This window comes from Alexandromys fortis, unplaced genomic scaffold (genome assembly GCF_014885135.2).
Source record: "Alexandromys fortis isolate MF-2015 unplaced genomic scaffold, M_Fortis_MF-2015_v1.1 scaffold_221, whole genome shotgun sequence".
NCBI lineage: Eukaryota > Metazoa > Chordata > Mammalia > Rodentia > Cricetidae > Alexandromys > Alexandromys fortis.
The window spans coordinates 1,813,970-1,830,726 of record NW_026068096.1 but is presented as its reverse complement, the minus strand read 5'-3'; the positions used below and the strand labels follow the sequence as shown (position 1 = coordinate 1,830,726).

General features: G+C 58.6%; 2 protein-coding genes across 4 annotated transcripts; one reads left to right on the top strand and one right to left on the bottom strand.

Annotated features, from left to right (window-relative positions):
- Positions 1 to 2,502: 2,502 nt before the first annotated feature.
- Grin3b (glutamate ionotropic receptor NMDA type subunit 3B) lies at positions 2,503 to 9,148 on the top strand. The gene is made up of 9 exons (XM_050123563.1): positions 2,503 to 3,055; positions 4,950 to 5,542; positions 5,753 to 6,785; positions 7,705 to 7,850; positions 7,933 to 8,048; positions 8,136 to 8,287; positions 8,435 to 8,599; positions 8,684 to 8,751; positions 8,839 to 9,148. The coding sequence occupies exons 1-9, from the start codon at positions 2,642 to 2,644 to the stop codon at positions 9,146 to 9,148; spliced, it is 2,997 nt and encodes a 998-aa protein (XP_049979520.1). The 5' UTR covers positions 2,503 to 2,641.
- Positions 9,149 to 9,163: 15 nt separating this feature from the next.
- Positions 9,164 to 15,874, bottom strand: Tmem259 (transmembrane protein 259). 3 transcript variants are annotated; one of them, XM_050123558.1, is made up of 11 exons: positions 15,515 to 15,874; positions 11,487 to 11,732; positions 11,304 to 11,403; positions 11,116 to 11,226; positions 10,889 to 11,011; positions 10,715 to 10,815; positions 10,561 to 10,618; positions 10,405 to 10,437; positions 10,201 to 10,333; positions 10,008 to 10,107; positions 9,164 to 9,903 (listed from the first exon to the last, which is right to left on the bottom strand). In XM_050123558.1, the coding sequence occupies exons 1-11, from the start codon at positions 15,728 to 15,730 to the stop codon at positions 9,469 to 9,471; spliced, it is 1,656 nt and encodes a 551-aa protein (XP_049979515.1). In that variant the 5' UTR covers positions 15,731 to 15,874; the 3' UTR covers positions 9,164 to 9,468. The 3 variants fall into 3 exon arrangements, with proteins under 3 accessions (XP_049979515.1, XP_049979514.1, XP_049979513.1); XM_050123557.1 differs by having other exon boundaries at positions 10,405 to 10,488; positions 15,515 to 15,873; XM_050123556.1 differs by having other exon boundaries at positions 10,405 to 10,618.
- Positions 15,875 to 16,757: the final 883 nt, after the last annotated feature.

Below are 16,757 nucleotides of genomic sequence, written 5' to 3'. Positions count from 1 at the left end.
GAGGTTGGTGGATCCCTGAAGTGGCATGGTGGCCCCAGGCAGGAACCCGGAAGTACCCCTAACCTGATGTACCTTGGAGCCCTGGCCAGGTGCCTAGCTGACTGCCATCCCATTAGAAGGCGGCTCAAATGCAGTCTGTCTTGCTGGCGTTTTTATTTGCCTGATGGATGTTTTTCCTTTAACTGGCTCTGCTAGGAGAGTGAGTGTGGGGGGTGGGGCTGGGGGTGAGTGTAGATTCATTCATCAGGGCTGAGTGTTCCCTGCAGGCGCTGCCTGATCTTGGGAGAATGCCATATTTGTCAGGCCCTGCCTGTGAGGACAGGCCACAGAGTTCCCAGCAGGAGCCTCCTGGCCAGGAAAGCCTTTGGTCCCTGACGCTACAGGCCACACTCAGCGGACAGCTGGACCCTTAGTCAATTGAGTTGCGGGGGAGACAGTGGAGCTATAGAGGGTTCTGGAGTGGTGGAGGAGAGTGTGGTGATTGCTCAAGCAGTGAAGGATCGACTATAGGAGAGCCCGGAGAGGCAGGAGGAACTGGACTGAATTTACCCTGTCCTCCCTGAACCGAGGGGACAATGACAATGGTGCCTAAATGAGTCATAGGAAGACGAGCTTGGCGGTGTGTGTGTGTGTGTGTCTGGGCTTTTGACACTGGGTTTGGAAGGTTAAAGAGTTCTGGAGGCCAGAAAGGTTTCTCTACGGCCAGTTGAGACTGCTGTTGTAGAGAACGTGACTTTGGTTGCAGGCACCCGTGCTGGGTGGCGCATATCCAGCTCCAGGGAATCCAATGGTCCCTGAGAGCATGGACCCACCCTCCACGGAGACTCCAAATGCAGACCCAGATGGATCTCTTGAGTTCAAGGGCAGCCTGGTGTGAACTTGGAGTTCCAGACTAGCCATGGCTGCATAATGGAGCCCTGTCTCAAACGAATACAAAAAATAATACTGTTTTCTGAGACAGGTTTCTCTGTGTAGCCCCAGCCGTCCTGAAACTCGCTCTGTAGACCAGGCTGGCCTCAAACTCACAGAGATCCCCCTGCCTCTGCCTCCGGAGCGCTGGGATTGACGGCGTGCACCAATAATAATACATATTTTAAAAGAGAAGAAAACAAGATGGGTAAGGACACTCGCAGCCAAGTCTGAGGACCCACAGAGTGGAGAGGAATGACAGACCCCAAAAGGCTGTCCCCACATGGGCTGCAGAATGCAACTTAGCCCACAAACCCAAGATATAAATACAGATACCTTTTTGTTGTTTGGTTTTTGTGATTCAAGATTGTTGCCGGTCCCTGGTGTGATTGCCGCCTGTGTGTCTGTTCTGAGGAGCGGCAGGCAGTACTCTCGATCCCACTTCTCTCCACCCAAGAACGCACCTCCGCCTCAGGGAAGACTCGATGGACGTGAGCCCTCTAAGGCCTCAGAACTACCTTTTCGGTTGTGAACTAAAAGCCGACAAAGATGATCGCTTTAAGGTGGATAATGGCGAGGATGAACACCAGTTATCACTAAAACGGTTAGTTCAGGTGCTGGGGGAAAGACAATCACACATCGCAGAGGCAGAAGCAGTGAACTGTCCAGGCAGTCCAACTAAAGCAACGCTGGCAACTTTGAAAAGGTCTGTACAGCCAAGCGTTTCTCTTGGGGGCTTTGAAATCCCACCACCTGTGGTCGGAAGGTTGAAGTGCAGAGTAGTGGCGGCACCTGAGAGCTGTAGAGGAGTCAGAGAATGAAGATGAGGAGGATGTAAAGCTGTTGAGTATGTCTGGATGAGGGTGATGATGGAGAGGAAGATGATGAAGATGAGGAGGGTGAAGATGTGAAGAATTGCTATCAAGACCTCTGGCACTGGAGGCAGTCTCCTTAAGAACATGGTTTAGGGCTGGAGAGATGGCTCAGGTTAAGAGCATTGCCTGCTCTTCCAAAGGTCCTGAGTTCAATTCCCAGCAACCACATGGTGGCTCACAACCATCTGTAATGAGATCTGGCGCCCTCTTCTGGCCTGCAGGCATACACACAGACAGAATATTGTATACACGATAAATAAATATTAAAAAAAGGAACATGGTTTAAACAGTTTGAAATATTCCGTCTTTTATTTCTGCAACAGTTGGTATATCTGGCTGTCCTTTTTATAATGGGAAGGGAGAACTTTCCCTCCTGTGTTTGATAAATGTTGTCCAGGTTCCATTGCCAACAGTGTGTTGTCTAAAATGCTTGGTTAGTTTTCAAGGATGGCGCTCCCCTGTACTTGGTTCTCAGTGTGTATGGAGTGTTAGGATAGGACATAGTGGTGGTCAGAAGTGGAAATGGTAGGGAGACAAAACCAAAAACATACATGTGAAATAAACTCAGTATGTCAATAAAGTAAAAAAAAAAAATTACCAAAAAGATGATTGCCGGGACTGGAGGGCACATCTACCTTCCACCAGATGTGTCTGCCCCAGTTTCCCCAGGGTGCACACACGATTGAGCTGGCAGAGACTGTTCTGAGAACCTCTGGGCTGTGGGAGGCATCACCCAGTCCCTCCCTGCCAGCCACAGCAAGCCCAGCTCCTCCTTCAGTGGACGGGGACCCGAAGGAGGGACGGAGCGGACTGGCCCAGGTGTCTCTTCCTTCCCCGCGCACAGTGGCAACTTCGGGATGGAACGTGTAAGGACGCTGTGGCTCGTCCTGGCGCTGGGGCTCCGGGCGGTGAGCGGTCACCCTCAGCCCTGCGGGGTTGCCTCGCGTGCCGGGGGCTCCCTGCGCCTAGCTGCGCTCCTGCCCCGCGCGCCCGCCGCCCGCACCCGCGTCCTGGCCGCCCTGGCCATCCCCGCACCGCGGCTGCCGCACAACCTGAGTCTGGATCTGGTGACCATCGCGTCCCCCGCCCGGGACCCCGCGTCTCTGGCCCGAGGTCTGTGCCAGGTCCTGGCACCGCCCGGCGTGGTGGCCTCGGTAGCCTTTCCCGAGGCGCGGCCCGAGCTGCGGCTGCTGCAGTTCCTGGCAGCGGCCACGGAGACCCCGGTACTGAGCATCCTGCGGAGGGAGGCGCGCGCGCCCCTTGGAACCCCGGTACGCAGGGAACGCTGGGGACCCTGGGGCGCGGGGACGGGAAGCGGGAGCCCCACTTCTCCAACCAGGGAATGGAGAGGACCCCTGCCCCCTCCCTTCCCTCCTAAGCACGCCTTGGCTAGGAGGGCGGGCCACTCTCTTCTCCTTGGACTTGGCCAGTTTGGGAAATCCTCCCAGAAGTCCATCTTTCCTTCCCAGGGGCCCTACAGGCCAGCAACTCCTATCCACAGCGCTCTGGTGGCCTCCATCCCCAGAGCAGAGCCGGTCTATCCCCAACCTCGGCATGTCCCATCCTCATCCTCGCTATGTCTTTTTTTTTTTTTTTAAACTTTTAAAAATTACTTAATGTTTTGAGAGAGCCTCTAGCCCTGAACTCATAGAAATCCACCTGCCTCTGCTTCCCGAGTGCTGGGAATAAAGGCATGCGCCATTACACCCGGCTAGGGTCTGTCTGTCTCTGTGTCTGAAGCTGTCTCACTACGGACCAAGCAGGCCAACCAAAGTTCCCACCAGGAGTAACAACCCGGAGCAGGGCTTAAGACCCTCGTCCCTGGGTTCCCTCTATCACCTAAGGCCACTTGGTTGGGTGGGAGACTCAAGACCCAAGCTGAAGATCGTCCCGTTCTGGGAACTGTGGCCAGCTATGCTTCCAGCCTCTGAGCCAATTCCGGCTCCTCTGGGGTTGGCCTGGCCTCCCCAAACAGAGCCGAGGCATCCTCCTGTGTTCCTCAGCAACGCCCAGGGGATGTTGGGTATCTACTGGGACCCCTGAGTATTTCAAATGTGCTACAAAACCCCTAAGGACGCTTGGGATGTGCTGAGCACCAGGGGGCGCCTGGTGGGGTGGAACTAGGTCAGGACAGAAGCCAAAGCAGGGAGAGAGACAGACAGACAGACAGGAACCAAAGTCTGGGAGCGCTCTGGAGAGTCCAAGGTTCTCCCTGATAATGTCCAGGTCTACAGAGAAGAGACAACAGAGCTGGGTTTTGAAGGATGTGGAGGTGTTGTGTGATGTTTTACCCTTTAGGCTTTTTTGGGGCCCACCACCCAGCTCCCAAAGAATCATACACAGAGTCTTATTCTTAAAAATGAACGCCCGGCCTTAGCTTGGCTTGTTTCTTGCCAGCTTTTCTTATCTTAAATTAACCCATCTACCTTTTGCCACTGGGATCTTATCTTTCTCTTCTGTAAACCTTTGCTTGTTTGTTTTTCGAGACAGGGTTTCTCTGTGGCTTTGGAGCCTGTCCTGGAACTCACTCTGTAGCCCAGGCTGGCCTCGAACTCACAGAGATCCGCCTGCCTTTGCCTCCCGAAAGCTGGAATCAAAGACGTGTCCGTGACTGGCTGTGTTGCTGGGTGGCTGGGTTCCCTTCTCCTTTTTCTCTTGTTGTTCTGTTCTCTTCCTCATTTCCCCCCTTCTCTGCCTGCCAGCCCTGTCTATCCTCACTCCTCCCTTGCTATTGGCCATTCAGGTGTTTTAGACAGACAGAGAATCGTAGCTTCACAGAGTTAAATAAATGCAGCATAAACAAAAGCAACACACCTCAAAATATTATTCCCCAACATATGGGAGTTGACTAGCTTGGAGAGGAAAGGGCATTGTAGCTGGGGGAATTCCAGACAACGAGGGAGGCTGGGCCACGGTGCATGAAGTCTGGGATCCCATCTCAGCAGGGCATAACTGGAAGAAATGGTACCTGCTTGTCATCCTAGGGCTCTGGAGGTAGAGGCAGGAGGATAGTGAGTTCAAGACCAGCCTGAGCGGGGAGGGTTAGAGGGTTCAGAGCAGGGTGAGCTGAAGCAGGCAGGACAGTGCCCAGCTTGAGAGAGTGGGGTGGAGATGGAGCTGCAGATACCAAGCTCACTAGCACTGACTGGAACCACCTCTTCCCAGACCCCGTTCCATCTGCAGCTGGACTGGGCCAGTCCCCTGGAGACCATACTGGATGTGCTGGTGTCCCTGTTACAGGCGCATGCCTGGGAGGACGTTGCCCTGGTACTCTGCCGTGTCCGGGACCCTGGCAGCCTTGTGACACTCTGGACTAGCCGTGCTGGCCAGGCTCCAAAGTTCGTGCTGGACCTGAGTCAGCTGGACAGTAGCAATGGCGGCCTTCGGGCTGGACTGTCCCTGTTGGGGGCACTGGACGGGGGGTTAAGCATAGTGCCTGCCGCGGTCCTCCTCGGTTGCAGCGCTGCCCGCGCACATGAGATCCTAGAGGCTGCACCACCAGGTCCTCAGTGGCTACTGGGCACACCGCTGCCCGCGGAGGCACTGCCCACGGCCGGCCTGTCACCTGGGGTGCTGGCGTTGGGAGAAATCAAACGACCCTCACTGGAAGCTGCCATTCACGACACGGTGGAGCTTGTGGCACGAGCACTCGGTAGCATGGCCCTCGCACATCCGGAGCGCTCCCTGCTTCCAGGTGCCGTCAACTGTGAGGACCCGAAACCAGCTGGGCCTGAGTCATCTGGGCACACCTTGGCACGGTGAGTCCAGCTTCGGGGAAAAGGCCAGGCCCATAGCCTGGCTCTGTCCCGTGTGTCAGGGGTGGGTGCCTCAGCAGGAACAGAACCTAGAGGCGGGTGGTTGTCCCTCCATCCTCAGCCTAGAGCCCCCATGGCTTCCAGGCGGGGGCTAGCTGAGCAAGGCGCAGCGCTCTCAGAGTGGTGATAATCCCTACTCTTTCCATTCCCCAGATTTCTAAGCAACACATCCTTCCAGGGCCGCACAGGGGCCGTATGGGTGACAGGCTCCTCTCAGGTGTACGTGTCCCGGCATTTCAAGGTGTGGAGCCTACGCCGGGATCCGCTGGGCGCCCCAGCCTGGGCAACGGTGGGCAGCTGGCAGGACGGACAGCTGGAGTTTGAGCCCGGGACAGCTGCTGTGCGCGTCCCGTCTCCATCTGGCACCCAGGCACGACCGAAGCTGCGAGTGGTGACCCTGGTGGAGCACCCGTTTGTGTTCACCAGGGAATCCGATGAGGATGGGCAGTGTCCAGCTGGGCAGCTGTGTCTAGACCCAGGCACCAACGACTCGTCCAAGCTGGATGCGCTGTTTGCAGCACTAGCCAACGGCTCGGTTCCCCGCGCGCTGCGAAGATGTTGTTACGGCTACTGCATTGACCTGCTGGAGCGGCTGGCTGAGGACCTGGCCTTTGATTTCGAGCTCTATATTGTGGGGGACGGCAAATATGGGGCCCTGCGTGATGGACGCTGGACAGGCCTGGTGGGCGATCTACTGGCTGGCCGGGCACACATGGCTGTGACCAGCTTCAGCATCAATTCGGCTCGCTCCCGAGTGGTGGACTTCACCAGCCCTTTCTTCTCCACCAGCCTGGGCATCATGGTGCGTACGCGGGACACGGCCTCACCCATCGGGGCCTTCATGTGGCCCCTGCACTGGTCCATGTGGGTGGGTGTTTTCGCGGCTCTGCACCTTACAGCACTCTTCCTTACCCTGTACGAATGGCGGAGCCCCTACGGCCTCACGCCCCGTGGCCGCAACCGTGGCACTGTCTTCTCCTACTCCTCGGCGCTCAACCTCTGCTATGCCATCCTCTTTGGGCGCACTGTCTCCAGCAAGACACCCAAGTGTCCTACCGGACGCTTCCTCATGAACCTCTGGGCAATCTTCTGCCTGCTCGTGCTGTCTAGCTACACAGCCAACCTGGCTGCCGTCATGGTCGGGGACAAGACCTTTGAGGAGCTGTCTGGAATCCATGACCCCAAGGTGGGGACTGGGAAAGCTGAGGGGCTGTGGGTTGTAGTCAGAGTGGGGTGGCACTGGGCTCAGCAATTGTAGTGCTGGCAATGGAATCCAGGGACTCTACCCCCTGACCTTGCCCCAGCTCCTCCCTGGGGGATTCTAGGCCCCACCCTGATGACACCTCCGTTTGCTTCCCCTACCTCCAGACAGGGTCTCTTTGTTTAACAGTCCTGTTTGCCCTGGAACTTACTCTTGTAGACCAACCAAGCTGGCCTCGAACTCACAGAGATCCGCCTGCCTCTGCCTCCCAAGTGCTGGGATTAAAGGGGTGCGCCTCCACCATCCGAGGCCTTCCTTCTTAAGGATGAGTCCTTTTTTTAAAGAATTGCAGCCAGGTGGGCGGTGGTGGCGCATCACTTTAACCCCAACACTCAGGAGGCAGAGACAGGCGGAATTCCAGGAGTTCGAGGCTAGCCTGATCTACAAGAGCTAGTTCCAGGTCAGGCTCCAAAGCTACTACGGAGAAACCCTGTCGCGAAAAAAATATAAACCAACAACTGCCGTCCTTCAGGGATGGCAGGCATGCTGAAGTACATCTGAGTTTATTCTCGCCTTTCATGTTTTTGTAGTTCATGCTATTTCTCAGTTTCCCCTTCTTTGGGATCTAGCTGGTCGCATCCTGCTGACCCCACCCCCAATCTTGCGTTCCCTGCAATTAGAGCCCAATGCTCTAGCCACCATAATGGCTGATGGCCAAGGCCAGGTGAGGTGAGGACTGGGGTTGGGGTGAGAGCAGAAAAATATGGAGTGTCTCTGGGGTTCCCAAATGAAGCACTTGCGGAGCTGATGGTACCGCATCTGAGCTCTGTACTAGGCCCCTGCGCGAGGTCAAGCAGGCCCTGGTAGGGGCCCAGGCTGCCGGCTGAGCGCTCCTCCTCCGCAGCTGCACCACCCTTCCCAAGGCTTCCGCTTCGGCACCGTGTGGGAGAGCAGCGCAGAGGCCTACATCAAGGCGAGCTTCCCTGAGATGCACGCACACATGCGGCGCCACAGTGCGCCCACCACTCCACATGGAGTGGCCATGCTCACGTGAGTCTGCGGGGTACTGTGTGGCGTCGGAGGGCCACCTGCCACTCAGGACCTGCTGACCTTGCACCATCCTGCTCCACAGGAGCGACCCACCCAAGCTCAACGCCTTCATCATGGACAAGTCTCTACTGGACTACGAGGTGTCCATTGACGCTGACTGTAAGCTGCTCACCGTGGGCAAACCCTTTGCTATCGAGGGTGAGTGTGGAGTGGGGTTCTGGGCATCCCAGCCGTGGGTGCACGCAGTTTAGTGGAGCCTCCTCCCACCCGGCTCAACCTCTCCAGGCTACGGCATAGGGCTGCCCCAGAACTCACCGCTCACTTCCAACCTGTCGGAGTTCATCAGTCGCTACAAGTCTTCCGGTTTCATTGACCTGCTCCATGACAAGTGGTACAAGATGGTGCCTTGCGGGAAGCGGGTGTTCGCCATGACGGAGGTGGGCAGGCGCCCGGTACACAGGGTGGGGAGCTCTGGCTATGCTTGCGTGCATTGGCACTCACCCTACACAGCCCCAACACCCCTTCATTCCTAAGATCTCCCCACCTATTGGCCCTGACCCCCTGGGGACATGGCTGTTGTGCAGACGCTGCAGATGGGTGTCTACCACTTCTCGGGGCTGTTTGTGCTGCTGTGTCTCGGGCTGGGCAGCGCACTCCTCAGCTCTCTGGGTGAGCACGTCTTCTACCGCCTGGTGCTGCCACGTATCCGCAGAGGCAACAAACTGCAGTACTGGCTTCACACGAGTCAGGTGAGGTGGCAGGGACCAGAAAAGGGTGGGATAGCGCAGATGGGCAACCCGGGCGCCCACTGACATGCTTGTCTGTGTCCCTAGAAGATCCACCGAGCACTCAACACTGGGACGCCAGAAGGGCACCAGGAGAAGCCGGAGCAAGAGTGCAGGTGTGCGTGGGACAGGGAGGGGGAGCCCCAGGTGGCCAGGAGGTGGCCAGGAGGGCTGCAAGGGCCACTGCTTCCTCTCTGTCCTAGCGGCCCCGAGGAGCAGCCGCCTGCAGCTGAAGGAGCGGCACGCTGGAGGCGGGTGCGCAGGGCTGTTGAACGAGAGCGGCGCGTGCGGTTCCTCCTGGAAACCCGGGAGGCCGGCGGGGACCGCCCGTGGCTCTGCTCCAATGGGCCTGGTCCTCAAGCGGAGCTGCAGGAGCTGGAGCTGCGCATTGAGGCGGCGCGGGAGCGTCTGCGCAGTGCACTGCTGCGGCGCGGGGAGCTGCGGGCCCGACTGGGGGATGGCGCCCAGCTCCGGCCACTGCGCCTGCTGCAGGTACCACCGGCGGAAAGCTGAGGGACCACACGGCCGCGCTGTCCACGGCAGTTTATTCTATATACAAACACGACTCTGTACACTGCAATTAAATAGCATAGAACGAGCGTCCCACGTCCTGAGCCGCCACCTGCGAGTCCGGGCCCGGGCGCTCGACCCCGTGTGGGCGCTGTGAGGAAGGCACTGGGGAGCACCAGGTGGCCGGCGGCCACGCGCCCACCGCACCTCGCCGCCCTGTCCTGGCCGCTTCCAGAACCTTCACCGCCAGCCCCTCTCCCTGCAGACCACAGCTCTTTCAGGCTCCGGCCGCGGCCCGCCGGGAGCTGGGGAAGTTGTTGCTCTCAGGACCCGGCAGGCGCAGGCGAATCCTCCTGAGGGACCCCGGGGTCAGGGCGCGCGCTGTCCGGGGTGCTGGGGGCCGCCGGCCTCCGCTCCAGCAGTGAGGCGCTCAACCCCGACAGGAAGGACGCGTCCGAGATAATGGCGGCCGTCTCGGCCACCCAACCCAGGTTACTGCCGGACACCGAGGCTGCGGCGCCCAGCGAGCCAGGCCCAGATGCTCCGCCCGCGGGAGCGGAGCTGGAGTTGGGGCCCAGCGCAAGCTGAGGACCGGGATCGGGGGCCGCCGGGGAGCCAGAGTTGTTGTTGAGGTCGTCAGGCAGTGCTGTGGGGGTCCCGGGGCCTAGCTGTGGCGTCTGCAACAACATCTCCTGGATGCGGATCTGCTGCAGGATGGCCGGCAACTCGTAATGGTGGAAGAAGTATATCATGGAATGCTGCGGAGGTCAGAAGTCAGGTGAGCCAGGCCGCACGAGGCTCTGCCCACCAGCAGTAGGCCAGCCAGCCTGGTGGGGCGCAGCAGGGCAGGGGCGGCCCTCACCTGGATGAAGAGCCAGGAGGTGACCAGGGCCAGGCTGCTGTACTGCCCGTTGAAGCGGTAGTGGTAGGCGTAGAAGGCAAAGTGGTACAGGTAGAAGAACCTGCAGGACGGGAGAAGCTGCCCTGTCTGACAGGCCCCGCCCTGTCCCACCCGGATCCACCTCTGACCCCGCCCCCACTGGCCCCGCCCCCACCTCAGCCAGTGCCGCTTGCTGGTGTTGGTGTGGCAGCAGATGGCATCATACTGGTCGGCCAGCCACACGATGAGGATGATGTAGAAGGCCGTGGTGGTGTCATTGAAGAACTCAGACATGATGGCCTCCATCCCTGCGGGGACACGCGGCGGGGTTGGCACGGGTGGGGCGGGGCGGGGGCGGGGGCGCAGCGGGGGTCCTCACCGACGAGGGCCAGGATGACGGTCAGCAAGGGCGCTGCGGGGAAGGCGATGGCCATGTTCATCTCCAGCATCTGCAGCAGGTCCACTGCGGGCACAGGGCGGCCGCCCGTGAGGGCCTGGGGAGAGCCCAGCCCACCCCCGGCCGGCCAGGACTCACCGATGAAGACGAAGATCTGGTGGTGCGAGTAGCGCAGCAGCATGGACACGCTGAGGGTCTGCGGGCGGGCAGGTCGGTCAGGGTCAAGGGTGCCGGGGGTGGGCACCCCAGCCCAGCAGGCCCCCAGGAGTGCCAGCCATGCCTATTCACTCACAAAGATGACCATGATGACGAAGGCCGCCAGGTAGGACGTGCGCGCCATCCACATGCTGACAAAGCGGTAGTGCTCCCCAGACACCACATTCCTCAGGAAACCTGGGAGAGGCAGCCATGAGCAGCTGGGTGGCCGCCATCCTCCCTTCCCCGTCCTCCCCGCCCAGGGCCCCACCCTTGTTCTCCTCATTTTCTGCTAGGCCCTTCACACTGGACATGAGGACGTCGTCATATCCCAGGAACTCGTCCAGCAAGAGTCGGCTAAAGCGGTCTCCGAAGCACTGGTCCCGGGTGGGGTCTGTGGGTAGATGGGAGTCAAGAGTTCACAGAAGCCGGGAGCCCTTCACAGCTGGGTGCTCCTTGGCCTAGCCCCAGCCCGCTAGGGTGCCCAAGTTGCCTTACCTAGGGTGACCACCATGACAGGGATGCTCAGGCGCTGGCGTGTGGCCTGTGACAGCCGCAGAAAGCCGTACTCCAGCGAGTACTCCACAATGTACTCATCCTGCGGCCACACTGCAGACAGAGAAAGAGTGGTCAGCTGCCCCACCCTCAGCGTGGCCTTGCCACCCGCCCTACCTGGGGCCACAAACCTTTAGTTGGCGTCTCAGGGAAAGGGAAGTCCTGGCTGTCATTCAGGACATCTGGGCCACCTGGAGGCTTGAACACCTTGGGCTCAATGTCCAGCTCAAACTGCAGCACAGGGGGCCTAGGTGTCAGTCCCTGATGGTCTACTGGGTGGGTGTCCCCAGGACTGGGCACCCAGACCCGCTTACCTTGATGGAGCTGTTGTTGAACATTTCCACGGTCAGTTCCTCCTCCTCCTCCTCCCCCAGCTCCAGGCCGCTGAGACCCCCATCACAGAACTGCAGGACCACTGGTGCCCGGCTTGAGTTGTGACGCACCTCTACTCGCAGGACGCCCTCCCGCGGCCATCGATCTCGAACATGCTCCAAGCAGTTGATAGGCGACCGGGAGAAGACAATGTGTATGTAGGCCAGCACAAAAAGTACGAAGAGGGCCTGGGGGTGGGGTGAGGGCAGTCAGCACGGCAGAGGGACACCCCTCTGCCAGCCAGGTATCCCTGGCTGCCTGTGCCTCCTTGGGACCCAGGTGCCTAAGGTCCCCACTGCAAGGGTTTCCTGGACCACTACCCTCCAACAGTTTCTTGGCCCAGCAGCTGCTTCAACTCAAAGTAGCCTTTGGCGGGGGCTGGAGAGATGGCTCAGAGGTTAAGAGCACTGACTGCTCTTCCAGAGGTTCTGAGTTCAATTCACAGCAACCATCTATAATGAGACCTGGTGCCGCCTTTAATCCCAGCACTTGGGAGGCAGAGGCAGGCGGATCTCTGTGAGTTCGAGACCAGGCTACAAGAGCTAGTTCCAGGACAGGCTCCAAAAACACAGAGAAACCCTGTCTCGAAAAACCAAAAAAAAAAAAAAAAAAAGGAAAAAAAATGAGATCTGGTGCCCTCTTCTGGCAAGCATACATGCAAAGAATGTTGTATATATAATAAATAAATCTTAAAAAAAAAAAAAAGTTGCCTTTGGGGACCCCAGTCTTACTGCTACTAACAGAAACCCTGATCTCACCAGCTAAGAATAGCCAAGGTCTCCAGCAAGGCACCCTCTGCCCTGTTCCTGGGACTAGCAGGAGCCATAAGGACATAGCTGCCCTGCCCTGCCCTGGTGGGGCCAGGGCACCTCAGTAGTAGCAGGCTGCCTTGCCTGGGAAATGTAGCTTTCACCTGGAAAAGGGCAATGGCCACTCTTGCTGGTAACCCTGCAGCAAGGAAACCGTGGGCCATGTGGGGGATTAGAATGGGAAGGCAAGAGCTCTGCTCACACCCTGCAGGGTCCATGATGCCCGGCTGAGATCAACCTAGCTCCAGATATTCAAGTACAGGTCAAGAAAAGAGATGGCTCAGTTGGTACAGGTGCTTGCCACTAAGCCTGAGAACCTGAGTTCGATCCCCAGTTTGACACCTTCAAGCTATTCTGACCCCCCATGAATACTGGGGGATACAGGCTCCCACACACATATGTATTCACACACGCATTCTGTAGAGCCACCACCTGGCTACAAGTTTTTAAAAGTCACAGATTACTTAATACTACTTATTAACCTCAAATACCCTGTGCTAGACCTACAGTCACTCAAGAGGCCCTGCCCTTTGGGAACAACCTCCCCTTTCTCTGCACAGTGTGAGAGTAACTGGGGTTCTCAACTTATGGGTCATGACCCCTTGGGGGGAAGGAGTTGTCTAAGACCACTGGAAAATGCAGGTATTTTTACACTATGATTCATAACAGTTGTGAAATAGCAATGAAAATAATGTTATGGCTGGGGGTCACCACCACATGAACTGTATTGAAGGGTCACAGATTCAAGGTTGAGAATCACTGCCCTAACCCATGTCAGGCGGAGGCCAGGGATGTTCGCAGCACCTGTAGACCCCAGGATGTCCCTCATGTGCTGTGTCCTTGGGCTGAAGGGGGCTCTGCGCTCCTTGGGCCTATACAGGGTATAGGGTAAAACTCCTCTATGGCCCCCACTGATACCTTGCCTGAACTTCCCACAGTCCCACTGACCAGTACAGATCTCTGTCTGTCTGCAGATCCACGAGAACCAGGACCCTGACCCTTAGGTGATGGGAGTCACCAGGGCCATGACAGTCTTGAACAACCTGGCATGCTCAATGCGTGCACCCAAGTCCTGACACTCTTCATGGACGAGACTGGACTCCTGAACCCCAATCTTGAGAGAGAGATTCTGCGGTGGCAAGCACAGCAGCAGCACCCCCACTTTCTGCTAGGTGTCCCCACCTTCCGCTAAGTAGCGGTTTAAGGGACATAAGCAACCTAAGGCCAGAACCAGCCAGGGCCGCTCCGCTGCCCACCCTGCTCTGCCTGCTGCCCATGCCTCCCCTCTGCAGCCTGCCCCAGCCCTCCTAGTAGTGACCTGAGGGGATACAGAGCAGCAGGCAGATGGTGGGGACCCTGGGATTGAGAGCAAGGCTAAAGTCCGGAGCTCACCATACCTAAAGCCAACACTAACCTGTGAATTGTGAGGCTCTCCTGTATTAAGTGTCATGAAGTCCGACCCCCCAGGCTGAGAGCAGAGGCAGCGGCTCCTGCTAGTCAGGCCCAAGAACTGGGAGTAGACAGGCCCATGCTCCACATGTTGGGCAACCAGAAGCAGAGGGAGGTGGCCACTGGACAGGTGGACGTATCTAGGCTTCTCTCTGCACCACAGCTGCTAGGCAATCCCACAAGTTCCTACCTGTCACTGAATGAGGCCCACTCAGGCCCTGGGGCCACTCCTCCGCTCATCTACCCACTCTGTGCCAAAGAAACAGGCACTGAATTTGGTCACACAGGCCTGGTGAGGGCTGCATGCTATCACCTCCCGCAGAACACTCGGTGCCACCAGCCTCAGTCAGGATCTCCAGGAGATCCCAGCCCACCAAAGGGTGCCACACAGCACCTGCCAGTGTCACATCTCCACTCAAGCAGGGCTTGAGCTGGGGCCATTACTCCTGCTCACACCCTGAGGAGCCTGCAGCTCCCTCTACCCCACGGTCACCCACACAGTATGGCTGCTTAGCCTAGGCTCCCAGAGCCTCAAGGGAGGGCTGTCTATTTTCAGTCTTTGAGGCTGTAAGGCCAGCAGAGGGGACACCACAGCCAGCAGTTCTTCTCTGGATTTCCACAGGAGCTGACGCCTAGGCTGGGTGTGGGGACAGGGTACAGGTGGTACAGGCCTGACAGGCCTCTATGAAGGCTGGGAGGAAGCTGGGCAGGCAGGATGGGCAGGAAACACAGCAACAGGGCTCCCCGAAACAGCAGCCCCAGAAACCAGTCACTAAAAGGCCTGTTTGTCCCAATTCAGACAGCATGGACCAACTGTGATCCAACAGACCCCCGGCACCCCAGCTGGGGGCATCATCGGAGACTCTGAGGGTGTAGAAGCTAGGAAGAGGGGTCGCTGGCTCATCTCCAAACCAGGGACTGGAGACTGAGGGGAACCCGACTTCTGTCTGGAGCTTGTACCTGAGCTACCTCTATGAAACCCCAAACTACTAGCTCTGGAGCAGTGACAGGAGCCAGTCCCACCTTCACCAACCCCATGTGAGGAAAAGGCAATGCCTCCAACACCAGCACATCCGCCATCATGCCACGCCCCCAACACCAGATGGCCCAGCCAGCTCCTCTTGGAAGGCTGTCACAGGCAAGCTGCCCAGTGAGAAGCAGCCTGGTGCCCATCCCTCCTGAGCAGCCTTTGTCGCTGCGAACCCAGTGTCCCCCTGGAACACAGCAGGAAGACAGCCAGGGCAGGGCCTGGCAACTGGGATTTCCCAACAAGACTCAGGCCACACAGTCCCGGGCTGTGACTCTGCTGCTGACCCCAGTGAGGTGACCTCACCCAAGAGCCACAGAAGGCCTGACAGACTGAGAACAGTGAAGTGACACGGGGGTGGGGGTGGGGGTGGGGGGACAGGGGACTGTGCCCAGGGGAGGCCCGGAGTGGGGTAGGACGGGAATGACAGGTGGGAGGTGTTCCCAAGGGGACATCAGGCTCTGGTCTTGAGTGAAAACTTCCTTGGGGCCTAGGCTCCCAGGCTGCAGAGTGAGAGGTCAAAGGGCAAGAGGCGGGGCCTGGGAGCTGGGGAAGTGGGGACCAGGGGCTGCATCTGTGGGAAGACTGACATCAGGGCATCCAGGTGTCAGGGGTCAGGTGCTGAAGCAGTGACAGTGGGCAGGTGGGTGGCAGCTGGGGTCAGAGGTCAGGGGTCAAGGGTCACCTTGAGCAGAACGAAGAACTCAAAGAGGCGGCGGAAGGCAGGAGGGAACAGGCGCGAGTAGGTGACGGCCATCTTGAAGAAGAGCGCGTGGAAGAGCCGGTCGCGCACGTTGATGAGTGGGTTGGGGTTGAGGTTGGGGCCGCGCGGGCCGCGCACGGGCGCCGCGCCGCCGCCGCCGTTGGGCCCGGGCCCCGGGGTCGCCACGTGCTCCGACATCACCGCCCCGTGTGTCCCCGGCGGCCGCCGGCTGCCCCCCGCCGTGTCCCGGCCGCCGGATCCCCCCCCCCCGCCGCCTCCAGTCGCCGCTGTCTGCGATCCTGCTAGCGTCCGCTCGGCCAGCGACGCCGGCGAGAGCGCCGCCGTGCGCGGGGCACGCTGGGATCGCCGCGGCCGCCCCAGGAGGCCGGGCTGCAGGGGCGTGGCCCGGATCCCAGTCATTTGCATTCGCCTAATTTGTCTGCCGCGGTGCCCACCGGTCTGCTACCTCCGCGGGAGGGCGGAGCTACAGCCCTGTAATTTACATTCTGCTTCCTATTGGCGGAGGCTAATATAGGGGCGTGGCATGTGCTCCGTCACTGGGGCGGAGTCCGGAGAGGACGTCATTAGCATGGGGCTCCCTGACACCCGCTCATTGGCTGGGGCAGCGCTGAGGGCGGGGGTGCGGAGGCTGCCGGTGTGGCCCAGGAGCCCGGCCGCCAGCTTCCGACCGAGCCAAAATTCTTAAGATTTCTGACGTCTGCAGCAGACGCGCCGAGAGCACTTTGCAAACATTAACCTGTCTATTTTTCAGACAAGGAGCCCGGAGCGCAGGGGGGGGGCTGATAAATACCCAGTGAGGTGGGGAAGGAGGATTTGAACCCGGCTCCCTGACCGCGGCTGGGAAACCTGCAGGCCTTGTTCGTTTTGAGGGGAGGCAGAGGGACGAGGTGTTCTATAGACCAGGCTTGCCTGAAACTAGCTCAGTATGCCTAGAAATCAGAGATCTGCCTGCCTCTGCCTCCCGAGTGCCGGGATTAAAGACGTGGAATCGTTAAATTCCATTAATTTGAGAATTTGAGATCTCCGGTCATAGTTAAGCTGCCAGAAGTCCAGGACCTTGGGTTCTGTGGTGTCCAAGTTTTTGTTTCTGGCATCGTCCGTCATTGGACAGCAGTGGCCGGGGTCTGACAGTAGCAAACGTTCCAGCAAGTGTGGAATGGTGTTGCGCCTTCTTTGATTTTCTTTTTCTTTTCTTTTATTTATT

Coding starts and splice junctions, on each gene's coding strand:
- Grin3b (XM_050123563.1), top strand. CDS start 2,642: ATGGAACGTGTAAGGACGCTGTGGCTCGTCCTGGCGCTGGGGCTCCGG. Junction 3,056..4,949: donor GCGCGCCCCTTGGAACCCCG/GTACGCAGGGAA, acceptor ACCTCTTCCCAG/ACCCCGTTCCATCTGCAGCT. Junction 8,600..8,683: donor ACTGGCTTCACACGAGTCAG/GTGAGGTGGCAG, acceptor CTGTGTCCCTAG/AAGATCCACCGAGCACTCAA.
- Tmem259 (XM_050123556.1), bottom strand. CDS start 15,730: ATGTCGGAGCACGTGGCGACCCCGGGGCCCGGGCCCAACGGCGGCGGC. Junction 11,404..11,486: donor TCAACAACAGCTCCATCAAG/GTAAGCGGGTCT, acceptor CCTGTGCTGCAG/TTTGAGCTGGACATTGAGCC. Junction 10,334..10,404: donor CGTCATCCTGGCCCTCGTCG/GTGAGGACCCCC, acceptor GTGTCCCCGCAG/GGATGGAGGCCATCATGTCT.